Source organism: Lagopus muta, chromosome 5, assembly GCF_023343835.1.
Source record: "Lagopus muta isolate bLagMut1 chromosome 5, bLagMut1 primary, whole genome shotgun sequence".
Classification (NCBI taxonomy): Eukaryota; Metazoa; Chordata; class Aves; order Galliformes; family Phasianidae; genus Lagopus; species Lagopus muta.
In genome coordinates this window covers 26928320-26940666 of record NC_064437.1, presented here as the reverse complement: position 1 = coordinate 26940666, position 12347 = coordinate 26928320, and the positions used below count along the sequence as shown (strand labels likewise).

General features: G+C 41.9%; 1 protein-coding gene across 2 annotated transcripts in view; it reads left to right on the top strand.

The window, feature by feature from the left end:
* EDEM3 (ER degradation enhancing alpha-mannosidase like protein 3) overlaps positions 1–11724 on the top strand; it is a 29149-nt gene extending 17425 nt beyond the window's left edge. The window contains exons 14-21 of one of the 2 annotated variants that reach the window (XM_048945744.1): positions 364–529; positions 3240–3394; positions 4165–4318; positions 4910–5104; positions 5846–6011; positions 6463–6648; positions 7510–7557; positions 8150–11724. In XM_048945744.1, coding sequence (XP_048801701.1) covers positions 364–529; positions 3240–3394; positions 4165–4318; positions 4910–5104; positions 5846–6011; positions 6463–6648; positions 7510–7557; positions 8150–8556 — 1477 coding nt within the window. In that variant the 3' untranslated portion in view covers positions 8557–11724. The remainder of the gene's footprint in view (positions 1–363; positions 530–3239; positions 3395–4164; positions 4319–4909; positions 5105–5845; positions 6012–6462; positions 6649–7509; positions 7558–8149) is intronic. The other variant, XM_048945745.1, reaches the window with a different exon arrangement.
* The last annotated feature ends 623 nt before the right edge of the window (positions 11725–12347 follow it).

Here is a 12347-nt window from a genome sequence, read left to right as displayed (position 1 = left end):
TAGTTTTGTAGGTTCAGATATGTGAGAATATAGTTTAATAGCATTTCATTTCAAGCACACTTTCATTAGGCTTGGGTAATAGATTGCTTCATTTCAAATAAAATATACTTCAAAAATAGAAGTTTGTAAAAGAGACTTATTTGTTTTTACTGTAATGCCACCTTCTACTGAGCATTAATTGATTCAGCACATTGAACATAGTTTCCTTTGAAGTGAAAGGAATTCAGATGGATTAAAGTTCCATAACAATAGTCATGAAGCCTTCAGGGATGGAGCAAAATGAGTATTTTTTTTTAACTGACAGGTTAGAGCAATGCATATCTTCTAAAAGGGCCTTTGTTTTTTTTTTTTTTTTTTCTCTAGAATGGACTCTTTCTTTCTGGCTGAGATGTTTAAATATCTTTACCTGCTGTTTGCTGATAAGGAGGACATGATATTTGATATAGAAGATTATATATTCACTACAGAAGCTCATCTATTACCACTCTGGCTTTCCACCACAAACCAAACCATCTCTAAAAAGAATACAGTAAGTAACAACTCAGATTTCCATCAGTTCTAGTGGTACTTTGGAGCAGTTCCCTTTTTTTTGAGAGAGAGAGAGGAAATGAAATAGAAATAGTAATTTGTACTACACTGTGACACTCTGTTCAATGTGAACTGTTTCATTATATGAGCAGTGACAAGCACATGTGCATGAAATATATTCCCATAATCAGATTCTGCAGCATGGAGTCTTGAGAAGAAAGTTGTGGAATATGAGCAGTATTTCAAAGGAATTGGTCCCTCTCTGGCTGTGTAAATTCTAAAATAATGCAATATAATCTTTTTTCTTTGTATCTATTTTCTTTTAATTTTCTGAAATTGTAGCAATGTTGCTAAGTTTTTATTACACAGGCTGCACGTTTTCAAAGTTCTTTTTTCTGAATCTGCTGCAAATTTAGTTTGACAAGATGCAGTTGCAGCTTCTGATATGTTAAATTATTCCTATCCATCTGATATACCTCTATTATCTACCTTTAAGAACGTAAATGGATTTATAAATCAACTCTGCTTTCCAAAATGCCCTCTGGCATTCAAATTGTGCCATGAGGAATCATAGAAAGTCTTCTCTCTGATTCTTGTGTCCAGTAAGGTGGCATAGTTAATGTTACAGGATTAAAATACGACTGGTAAGCCAAAGCAATGAGAGAGGAAATGAGTAGGAGGGTGTGTAGGATTTTGGGGATATGAATTCCTTTATTTTAGTGAATACTGTTTTATGGTATTTGAAGTGAAAACTTTTTGAATGACTTGCTTATAGCATCCAGTGTTGGTAATACATTTCATGAGTCATGGAGTCGATTTATTGTTTTTTAATGCTGCAGATCCTACTCTCTTTGATACTCTCTTTGAAGTGTTATGTATGTGAACATTTATCATCTCTTTGAGTTTTGGAAAGGGGGGGTGAAGGAATTTTAGATGGATTTAAAAGGGACCCTGTGTGTTACTGAACTCTTTCAACACCTGTAATGTAACTTCATTTTTTCCCTTTTTTTTTTTATTTTTTGTTGACTGTGTGATCAGCATTTTTCAAACTATGCACGGAATTCTTTGAAGGGTCTGAAAGACAATTTTACACAGCTTTCATCCCCAGCATGAGAAGGTGATTATTTCTGAGATGCTCAGCATTCCCACAGAGCGTGCTCTGTGAAGTGCTGGCTTAACTTCTGAAGGGTTTGCGAACAGGAAATGTTCAGTAAAAGGACAAAGAACAGAATAGAGTGACTTATCCTAATGCGGTTTACTTAAGTTTTAAGTCTAAACTACAAATATGACATAAAAGTAAGATAATGCAGAAAATGGCCTTGACAACTGGCATGAAACACACTCTTGTGGAAGAGGATCAGGCCTGGGAATACCTCAGCAAATGTGTTCCTATGTCCCTGGGCTCCAATGGGGTGCACAAGTGCTGAGGGAGCTGGCATAACGATCCTGCAGAATGGCTGAGAGGCTGTGGAGGTGTTTTGCTTTATTATGGAATTTATCTCATGGGGTAAAAAAGGAAAAAATGAATGTGTAAGTTTATTTTTAATGTAAACATAGTGCTACTAATTCGAAGTGCCTGTGAGGTAACTGGTGGTAGCAACCCCAATATCCTGTCTGTGGGGTTTTCTTCCTCATAAACAGGAAAGGTCGTATCCTAGTGTGCTGGAACTTGCAGAGTGTTACAGGCCTTCTTTCTTTAGAGATGCCGACTGTTGATCACAGTTAGAGGATGGCTACTTTAAAGTATTTATTCCGGTAACCTGAGAGCCTTTTAGTTCTTGTTTTTGAGGAAACCTCTAAATATTTGGTTTTAATTAAATATGTTGTAAATAGGGTTGTTGTTGTTTGTTTGTTTGTTTTTAAAGTAAGTAAATACTACCTTTAATTTTAAGCAGAAAAGTTAATTTATCCAGTTACCCAATGCAAAACTAAGACTAAACATGTCTCTGGATCTTCCACTTCAGATGATTCTCGTGATTTCAAATTATGAAACAGTAACTTATGCAAATGTTAAGTCCTGATCTGATATCAGCTCTGAAAATAGAGATTAATCCTTGCCCCTTCACAGGCCTGCAAGCCTCTATCACTCCTGAGGAGGAGAGCATTTTGTTCACATGAAGGTTTTCAAGAAGACTCGTTTTCTTTCTATATAAACCTGCTTAAGCTTTGTGAAACATGAGTATTATTTTATGAATGAAGTCATTCTCCTGCACTTTTATTTAGAACATCTTTTTACTCAAGGGAGAGGTGAGACTGCCTTAGTAATATGAAGCAAGAATTACTGAAGACTGCATCTGGTTCAGACAGAATCGGGCAGCACCAAATGGAGTTGTCATTGCTTTGTCTAGTTGGTCAGCACCGAGAGCAGGGACACAGCTGTCGTGAGCAGGCTTTAGGAGTCCTGTTTGCTGCTTGCTCATAAACTGATTTCTGCCAAAAACAAATCCTAGGAACTGGAGGCAGGACTGGCAGATTACAAATTAGAGCTGATGTACTTATCCCCCAAAGGATGTGGGTCACTGGTAACTTTTTCACTGCATGAAGAAGCATGGAAAAATTACGTATTCCTTTTTGTGGTAACTGGGTGGTTATTGCGTTCAGCTGCTGTATCCTGAGTACACAGATGACTCAAGGGTGGGTCTGTTTGTTGATCATCTTCTCGTAAAAATGTAACCTGCTTTTTAATTGGTGATCTGCATCTTCTGTTTCAGACTACAGAATACACAGAGCTGGATGACAGCAACTTTGACTGGACCTGTCCGAACACTCAGATCCTCTTCCCAAATGACCCAATGTTTGCTCAGAGCATTCGTGAACCTTTGAAAAATGTGGTGGATAAGAGCTGTCCTAGGAGTATTTCAAGAGGGTAAGAAGAATGTCTTCTGTCTTTTGTTAATATAGCAGTTATAGACCAGAGCAGCATCTATTAGGCACGGGAGGAAAAGCTTGAAGTGTATTGGAGCTTGCTGTGCTCGAGTTTGCATTCCTTCTGGCTATGGGAAAAACTAATTCTGTTTTTTCTGACTTCTTTTTCAACAATGCTTTGTTCATTTCCATCAGGAATTAGTGAATCTGTCAAAGCAAAAGGAGCTTTGTGAGCCATATACTCCAAGTGGGAATTGTAGCCCAGGTATTACCAGAGCCAGGAAATGCATCTCTCTGATTTGTAAAGGAATTTCTGTAGTCTCTTGAGTACTTTTTTCCATAACAAGAAAATAGTGCTGCCATACATCATTGCACATATTGTGAGGAGTTTAGGGCAGTCTGTTAAAGTTGAGAAACCCTATTGTTATGAGCACCTCTTTGATATTTATACTTAATAAGTAGAACTGTGTAACAGGAAAACTGTTTTTAATCAGTTTTACAGTTAGGCAAACTATTTAAGAATGAGAGGCAGCATATGGTAGGTTCTTACTGTCAACATTGCATGTTCTTTTTTGCAGCAGAAAATCATCAAGGATATAAGCAGCTTTGAAAAAAGGCTGAGAAGTTGCTGTCTGTTGAAATTTGTGCTTTACTTTATTCCAGAGAACTCTAATGGTGCAGTGGTAGGCGTAACTTGGGCAGGTTTTGTGAGAGTTATGGCTCAAGAATGACCTGATTTTTAATGCTTTTTTAAAAATATCTTTTTATCAGAGAAGAGAGCTTGGGAAGTGGACCAAAACCACCCCTGAGAGCCAGAGACTTCATGGCCAGTAATCCTGAGCATTTGGAGATACTGAAGAAGATGGGAGTCAGTTTGATTCATCTTAAAGATGGAAGAGTGCAATTAGTGCAGCATGCAGTGCAAGTAAGACCCAACAGTACCTCTTCTGAAAACTTCTGGTAAAATCATGCTGGCTGTGTTGTTTAAGACTTAGAGGCTCAAGAGAGACAGACTGACTGAAAAGAGGGCACATGAGGTGGATGTGCAGCTGTATTTAGCAAGTTTATGGCTGCTAAAGTCTTGCCTCAATAGCACTTAATCTTCTATTAAATTAGGTGGAGGCTCTTCATGTCATATTAACATAGCTAATTGCAATTTACCTAAAGCATGAGGTTTTCAGAGTGAGAAATTTCTTTTTGTTTGAGACCTGCCTGCTAATACATTTTTAGTCTGCATTATGGTGAAGATGCTGAGAAGTTCAATTGGGGAATGAGTGCCAGGAGCCTGCACTCTGTACCTTAAAGTCTGCATAGCACTGAATGTTTGCCAGTAGCATTGTTTTGTTAGGAAAACAATGTAAAAACAGCATTTTTTCTTCTGAACTACTGAAATACCAAAGAATGTCATGTAAATGGTGTTCCAAGCAAAGCTAATTTCAGGGTTTTTTTTCCCCCCTAAGCTCGTTGAACACTTATGGAGAAACTTTATTTGTATTTTTTTTTTTTAACAACTTAGGCAGCAAGTTCACTTGATGCTGAAGATGGCTTACGGTTCATGCAGGAAATGATTGAACTCTCCAGTCAGCAGCAGAAAGAGCAGCAGCTACCTCCTCGTGCTGTTCAGATAGTTTCCCACCCATTTTTCGGTAGGGTGGTCTTGACTGCTGGACCAGCACAATTTGGAATGGATTTATCTAAACACAAATCAGGGGTATGTAAGAATGTATGTGATTGTAGCTTTCTGTTACTTATTGCTTAAGCTGAAATGATTTGGTATTGAAGTTGTATTTCAGGGTGGCCAACTGGAAGGGAATGAAAGAGGTTAAAATGACAGGATAGTGCAATGACAGAACAGGGTCTTTTTAAATGAGTGGCTTATTGGTCCACTCCAAGTCATCAGCCATGATTTAGGATTTAGTACACATAACATAGTATGACTTTGAAACACATTCATATAATCTGCATTGTGTTTCTCAAGAGGTATTCAGTTTTAAGGGCTGATTTTCCTACCATGTCAGCCATGGGTTTGCAGAAGCCCTTTTAGAGTTGAAGTAAGTTGCTGTTACACGAGTTTCCATAAAAGGCTGTAGGTGGAAAGAAGAAGAAATTGTCAGAGAGGCAACAGTTCCTATTGGAAGCAGTGGGAAAATCCTGTGAGTTGCACTGAGTGTGGTGCTGCCCAACAGGTGAGTCTCAGACTATTGGTTCACAGCATACAGTTTTTGGAGACAGAGATTCACAGGTACAGACAAAACATGCTGAGATTTAAGAGTTAGGTTTTCACGTGGCCATTCTTTGTTTCTCAGCTCCAGGGGAAGATTGCCTGTGCTGACTGAGGACACTTAATGCATTAGATTAACTGGAGGAAATAAAATGCTTAGGAGTCTTTTGCAAGCTTGAACCTACTTCTCTAATTCTCTTGTTTTGTTTTTGTTTTTTTTTTTCCACGCAGACAAGAGGATTTGTTGCAACCATTAAGCCCTATAATGGATGCTCAGAGATCACTAATCCTGAGGCAGTGAAAGAGAAAATTGCCCTGATGCAAAGAGGCCAGTGTATGTTTGCTGAAAAGGCACGAAACATTCAGAAAGCTGGAGCAATAGGAGGCATCGTTATTGGTAAATAGAGCTTTAATTTATATGTGTAAATGTAACCTGTGTTGTACACACTTGAAGATATTGGGAAGCTGACAAGGCTGTTAAACTCACTGAGAGGTGGTACTTCAGCACAGAAACTGTTTTCAGGGGATAAAGAAATGTTTTGTTTATGTCTGGTTGTGCATGAACAAATCATGGTGGGTGATTGCCACTGGTTTTGCAGCTCAAAAGTTGTTATTCTAAGGATCGCTGGATCTTAAAACAGTGAAGGCTGGGGAGAACTTGAAGTACAAAATAAATGGAAAAAAATGGTAGGGGGACAGAGTACAAAAATTGGCTTTTTGCAACCAGTTTCCCATTTTCTGCATGGTGTCCTCCCAGCTGGCTGTGCAGTGTGAAGCTACTCAAAGTCTGTAGCCCGTCTGACTTACAGAGGGGTGTGCTTGCTTTGTCTTTGTGTGTGTCTGGCTAGATGACAACGAGGGAAGCAGCAGTGACACAGCTCCTCTCTTCCAAATGGCCGGTGATGGAAAGAATACAGATGATATCACAATCCCCATGCTCTTCCTCTTCAACAAGGAAGGAAATATTATACTGGATGCAATCAGGGAGTATGAGGCTGTGGAGGTGCTCCTTTCTGACAAAGCAAAAGATAGAGGTAAGATTAAAGGCTTCCTTTGATGCAGATTTAGGTTCTGTCTGTGCCGCAGCACAATGTGAGATGTACAGTAGATATTTCTGTTGCTACCCAGAGGTGTAAATGTGTTCTTTGGTAACGTCAGTTTTCTGTCTGACCTTACTGTTAGTTTTATCATATGAAAGCCATTATCAGAAACGTGTTGTCATGCCTCCCTCCCTGGCCTTGCCCCCTGAGTTAACGTTCACATCCAGAAATGCTGTTCATAAGTTAAGTGTCAGTTTGAATAATGAGACATTGCAGTCCTCCAGATTCCTTTTGAACCCTTTTTGTCATGATCTGCTTTGAAGTAGTATCAGAAATAGTGCAAGTGTTTCCAGTGCCCTACATTATAAGTGCCTCTCGCTTATCAAGCTCCCCAGTGACATTCTTGGTACCCAGAAAGAAAAAGACAGCTATTACAATTATTTTGCCTGTCTAGCCACTTTTCAGAGGTTATCATGAGAAATAAGGCTGCTGACCTCAGATGTTTTGCGATTTGTCTGCAAGTAGTACTAGAAAATTACAAGCTAATACATTTCAAATTGAAATGTTTGCATATGGCAGAAATTTCTAGGCTTTCCATCTGAAAGCCTTCCTGGTAGCACTGCTTTATTGATGCAGGTAAGCTAGAAGCAGCATTAACTTTCTGCACGTTTGTAGAGGAGATGCTTTGAAAGCTACAGTATTGTTTTTTGATAGCTGCTGCAAATTCCTCTTGTTCATAACTATGGTCAAGCTAATATAGCAAAACACTAAATGCAAAAGATAGTTGTGCATTTGAGAGTTTGTAATACGTATGTGCTTCTTCCCCCTTCCTTGTGCTTTCATTTGGAATCCCAGCAACAATCTTTAAAGGTAAAACGATTCCAAACTACATTATTGATAGCAGTAAGTATCCTGTATTAAAATATGCAGTTAAACTCCCTTGGGGGCTTGCAATATTAGCATCCTGGATACTAGTTGCAAGCATTGAGCTCCAAAGAAATTTGTGTGCTTGAATTCAGGCAGCTGCTGTAAAGTTGCAAACTAAATCAACGCTGGAGACATCAGCGTCAGTTGCTGTGGATGGGGATGTGAGGAGGGAGGCTTTGGCTCTTGCAAGTCAGTTTAGCAAGCCTAAGTGCATCTCCCACTGCCACGGATGTGTGATCCTGGTGGGCTTAGGAGTGCCTGGAGGCCTGGCATTACTGGATTACTTGCTAAGTCTGAAGGGTGACAGCTAGTGCTTGTCTGGGAATTGTGTTTCAAGTCTGAGGCTCTAAAACCAGCCTCACTAGATTGCTTGTGCTCTGTAGTGATTAAATGTTTTCCATCCCCTCCCTCTGTAATGTATGTTCCTTAATAGTTTTCCTATCAACAGAGAGTTTGTGCTTCCTTGAGGAATAAGGTCAAAGGAAGTAACTTGGCTTTTGAATTACACAGTAGAATGCTGCCTTCCTGTATTTTTCAAAATATGTTTTCTTTCTCTCCCCTTTCAAAGACTTGGAAATGGAGAATATGGACCAGAAATCATCTGAAAATGATTCACACAAACAAAATTCAGAAGAAGCTTCTTCAGCATCTCAGGATGTTGGTGCAGTCGGTGAGGAGCCTGAGGAAGGAGAAAGCTCTGACGTTTCTGACCCTGATTCCTTATCTCCTGCTCAGGCAGACAGTGACAGCATTTCCACTTCAGATCAGGATTCCTCCATCCCTGGACCTGGTGAGGCTGATGCTTCAGAGCCAGCATGCACACAAGGGGATGAGCAGCCTCAGGAACAGCAGAGTGAGACAGAGCCAGACTCCAAAGTTAACTGGGACAATAGAGTACAACCTATGGAATCCATATTAGCAGACTGGAATGAAGATATAGAAGCATTTGAAATGATGGAGAAGGATGAACTATGACTTGTAGTAATAACTTATTTGCTAGTAAATGAATGGAGAACTCTTTGGGTAGAAGTGAGGCCTGATAACTGAGAACTAGAAAACATATTCAGTATTGTGATGAGCAACCAGGTTTCACCTGGAAATTATCATAGAAATCCAGCACGCGCTCTTTGTTTTAATTTTTCCTGTTTAAAAATGGGAATGTGCAATTGAAGCACTCGTGTGGCCCCACTGCGCGGTGCTGTGTCCCAGGAGGTTTGCTCAGGGAGAGAGCCTGACTTCTGCCTGCCAGGTGCCCAGAGGTGATGCTGCCTCGGCCTCTGGGAGGCACAAGTTGAGCACGTGGGGCTGCCAGCACCATTCAGCAGCCACCAGCGGGAGCAGCTGGAGGCAGCAGGATGGCTGCTGCCCTGCTGGGAGCGGAGCTGTGCCTGGTTTCCCTGACCCCCCCCCCCTGCTCTGAAGGCCTTCCTCGCTAGCAGCAGGTGAAGCGATGTCTCCAGTTGCTGCATCTGTAAGACACAGGTAGAAGCAGTTTGGTTCTGTTCTGACGCATTGTACCCAGACACAGTGGTGTTGCTCGTTGCTCCTTCCATCTGCTGCGTGAAGAATGACTGAGATGGCCCGTGAGCTTTCTCTCCTGCTAAATTCAGCTGGTGAAGCTGCACAAACCAAAGGCAGTGTGCTTTGTAAGCAGGTGCTGTCAGGGAATGAGGATAGCCTGCTTCCTTTGGGGCTGCCACGTTAAGGTTGGCGGTGTGCTATGAAAGTTACATGTGAGGTGAAGGTAAAGAGATTGGGGCAAATGGTGAGCCCTGCAGGTTGGAAAACCCAACCTACCCGAGGCACAGTTTCACCTGGCGGTATTCCCTGAATGCACACCAAGCAGAATTAGATTTGCTGTAACAAAAATCTTCCTTTTTTTCCCCAAGTTTTACTTCTAACAGCAGCTTCTGTAGCATGATGCTTCGGGCAGAGGCTGGTGCAGCAGTGCAGTGCAGCAATGGGGGCTGTCGGGCCCACAGCCCAGGCTGCAGCAATGGGAGCAGCGAGGATGGCTGCTGTGCTGCTCTGGGCTTTGGGAGCGTGTCCCAGCTGAGCGATGGTTGTTATCCCCCTTACTGCAATGGAAGCGGGGTTATTGAGACAGCCGAGATGTCCCTCGTCCAAAGAAACTGCCAAAATCATTCAGTTGATTTATATAAACTGCTTTTAGAGAGTCGTGGCTCAAGGAATTGTTTTATATTAGAAAATAAATGAACACTGCCTGTACGCTGCGCCAGACTAGAAATGAAGGTTTCTATTGGTCCTTATGATATTTTAAAGAAAAAAAAGTCCCAGTCTGAAGTGCACCTTTCTTTTAGCTGGTGAAATTATGCGTGCTGAATATGCAACTGTTATTAGTACAGCCATACTGTATTTATTTGTGTATACTCCTGTACAGTATGAATGGAAATCCCGGGCAAACGCTGTATACATGTGTATGTGACGACACTGCTTTCAGGAGCTGCGAGTGCCCAGGCACCTTTTGGGAGCATGGCAGTCAGAACCGTGTGCGTAAATTGAATGATAATGTTAAACCATTGGAGGAGGAGGTGATTTGGAGGAGGAAAGAAAGAGGTAGCAGAAGAGTGAATAAGCGTCCTTTTAAAATAAATCAGCTTTCCGGTGTAGTTATTCCTTTGCACAAATAGCTGTGTGGAGGTTTGAGCTGAGTGCTTGCAGCAGCCAAGGTTTTTCAGCTGGGGGATTTTGTATTGATGTGGGTATTTTTTTGTTGTTGTTGTGACGTGGGTTTCCTCATGGAAGGAGTCGGACCATAGGAGCCATAAGTGCCCTTTGTTAGTGGAGCTGTGAGCCCAGCAGCAGGCTGGGTGTCATCCCACTGGTCTCTGCCTGCCTGTACTATGGCAGAGTGCTGCTGTTCTCAGTGCTCTCTAGCATGGACTGCACCTTCATGCTGGGTAGTTCTTTTGGGGGAAGCAGGGTTATATTTTCTAGGTATAGAGGTCCTCTGATCATGGTGTTAATTAAGTCTGTCAATGTTGCAATGCAAGCTTACGGTGGTGTGTCTTTGTTAACCTGCAGAAAGTTTAGGTGTAATAGCAAAATTTTCCTAAAAGCTGAGCTTCCCTTGGCACCACAGGCTCGACTCTGGCTGCTCATCCGCACCCGTGGCCAAAGCTGCAAACAGCCCTTTCCCTGGACGTGGTGCAGGGTGTGGGTGTCCTGGCGGTGGCTGTCTGCAGGTGCCCATCACCTCCCTCCTCCAGGACTGTGTTTTTGTTGTGCTCTGCTTGGAGGTGACCACGAGAGCTGCAGGGGAGAGGTGTACAGACCTGGTCAGTGGAAGCGACCTCTTGGGAATGCAGGAAGGGTGAGGGGGGCGGTTCAATTCAGGTTGTTTTCATTTGGTGTTTCCTTGAGAGGAGGTGGCATTAGTTGACCTTCTCGTATCATGTTGAAAGTAGTTGGGTTTTCTGTCACTCATCTTAAAAAGCAAAAAGAATGTATTAATTATTTTTGTAAATCATCTTTCGGAGAGGAGAGTAAGTGTTCTTTCTGGGTTGTCTGCTCCACGTGGAGCACTGCTCGTCCATTGTTCATCAGCAGCTGCCCTTCGTTTTGGGTATTGCACATTGGTTTGTATAGCGTTGAACACTGAATTCAAGAATCCTGGCTGGAGCCACGCTTACTCCGTGCCATGTTATTCAGATCAGCCAATTTGATATTAGAGGAATTGTTAATTGTTTACACGTGTTGTTTCTCGAAGAATTTAAAGCCAGAGCCCAGCTTTTTCTCCTCCTCTTGAAGGCATTGCTCATGGAAAAGCATTTGGTGAGAAGTTAGAAACGGGCCGTGGTGTGCAGAGCCGTCACTCAGAACATAGAGAAACATTCTGTGAATGAAATATTGTATGTTCAGATTTTATAGGATTTTTTTTCTTTTTAGCCAGCCCGATTTACAGCCGTATATTTTCTTATGGAAGATGTCTACTAACAGGTGCTGTAACACTTCTGTTGGGTTTTGCTGTCTGGTGGTAAGCATATACAATATTTCTAAGGGCAACGATGTACTGTGATGTAAAAGGTTGGGCTAAAATGTATATAATCTGTGTACATAATTGTGTACTTGATTATAACTGCTGATTGTAAAGATTTAATAAAATGTAAATATTCTGGTCAAGCTGTTCTGGACTGTTGGCTTCACCTCATGAGTGCCAAACACAGCGCCAGGTACGTGGAGCTGTTATTCCTTGCAACTCCTCGTGCTCCAGTTTAAGAAAATGGGCAATCGGGGCTTATGCTTTTGCTAAGGGGATAAAAGGAGGGAGAGCTGTAGGAAATGGGAAAGAGGCACTTCTGACAGGCGATGGCTTCCGTGGCTGTTTATGTAACGCAGCACGTGGCTCCCGTGTTTATTTCGGGCCCTGACACGGGTGAGCTGATTGCCAGCCAGCGGCTCTGCTAAATGATGTCAATCTGCACCATGCTGGCATTACAGCATCATAAAAAATTACAGAGCTGCTATTTCGGGCAGCAGCTCTCTCCGACTCAGTGCATAAATGCATCTCCATATGACTCACTCGGGGGATTATTAATAGACACGAAATCAGAATGCCAAAACCCAAGAATATCACGTTGCTCCCACACCTCTTTCTAGTTTCTTGCAGCAATCACCCTTGAGAACTTTTTCCCTCAAATTGCTTTTTTAATGGATGTATGCATGAGAAAGATGGGACTGGGGCAGCTCTGTGGCAGTGCCCAGCAGCAGTGGGAGCCCAGAGCAGGGAACCTCTGACAGGAAAC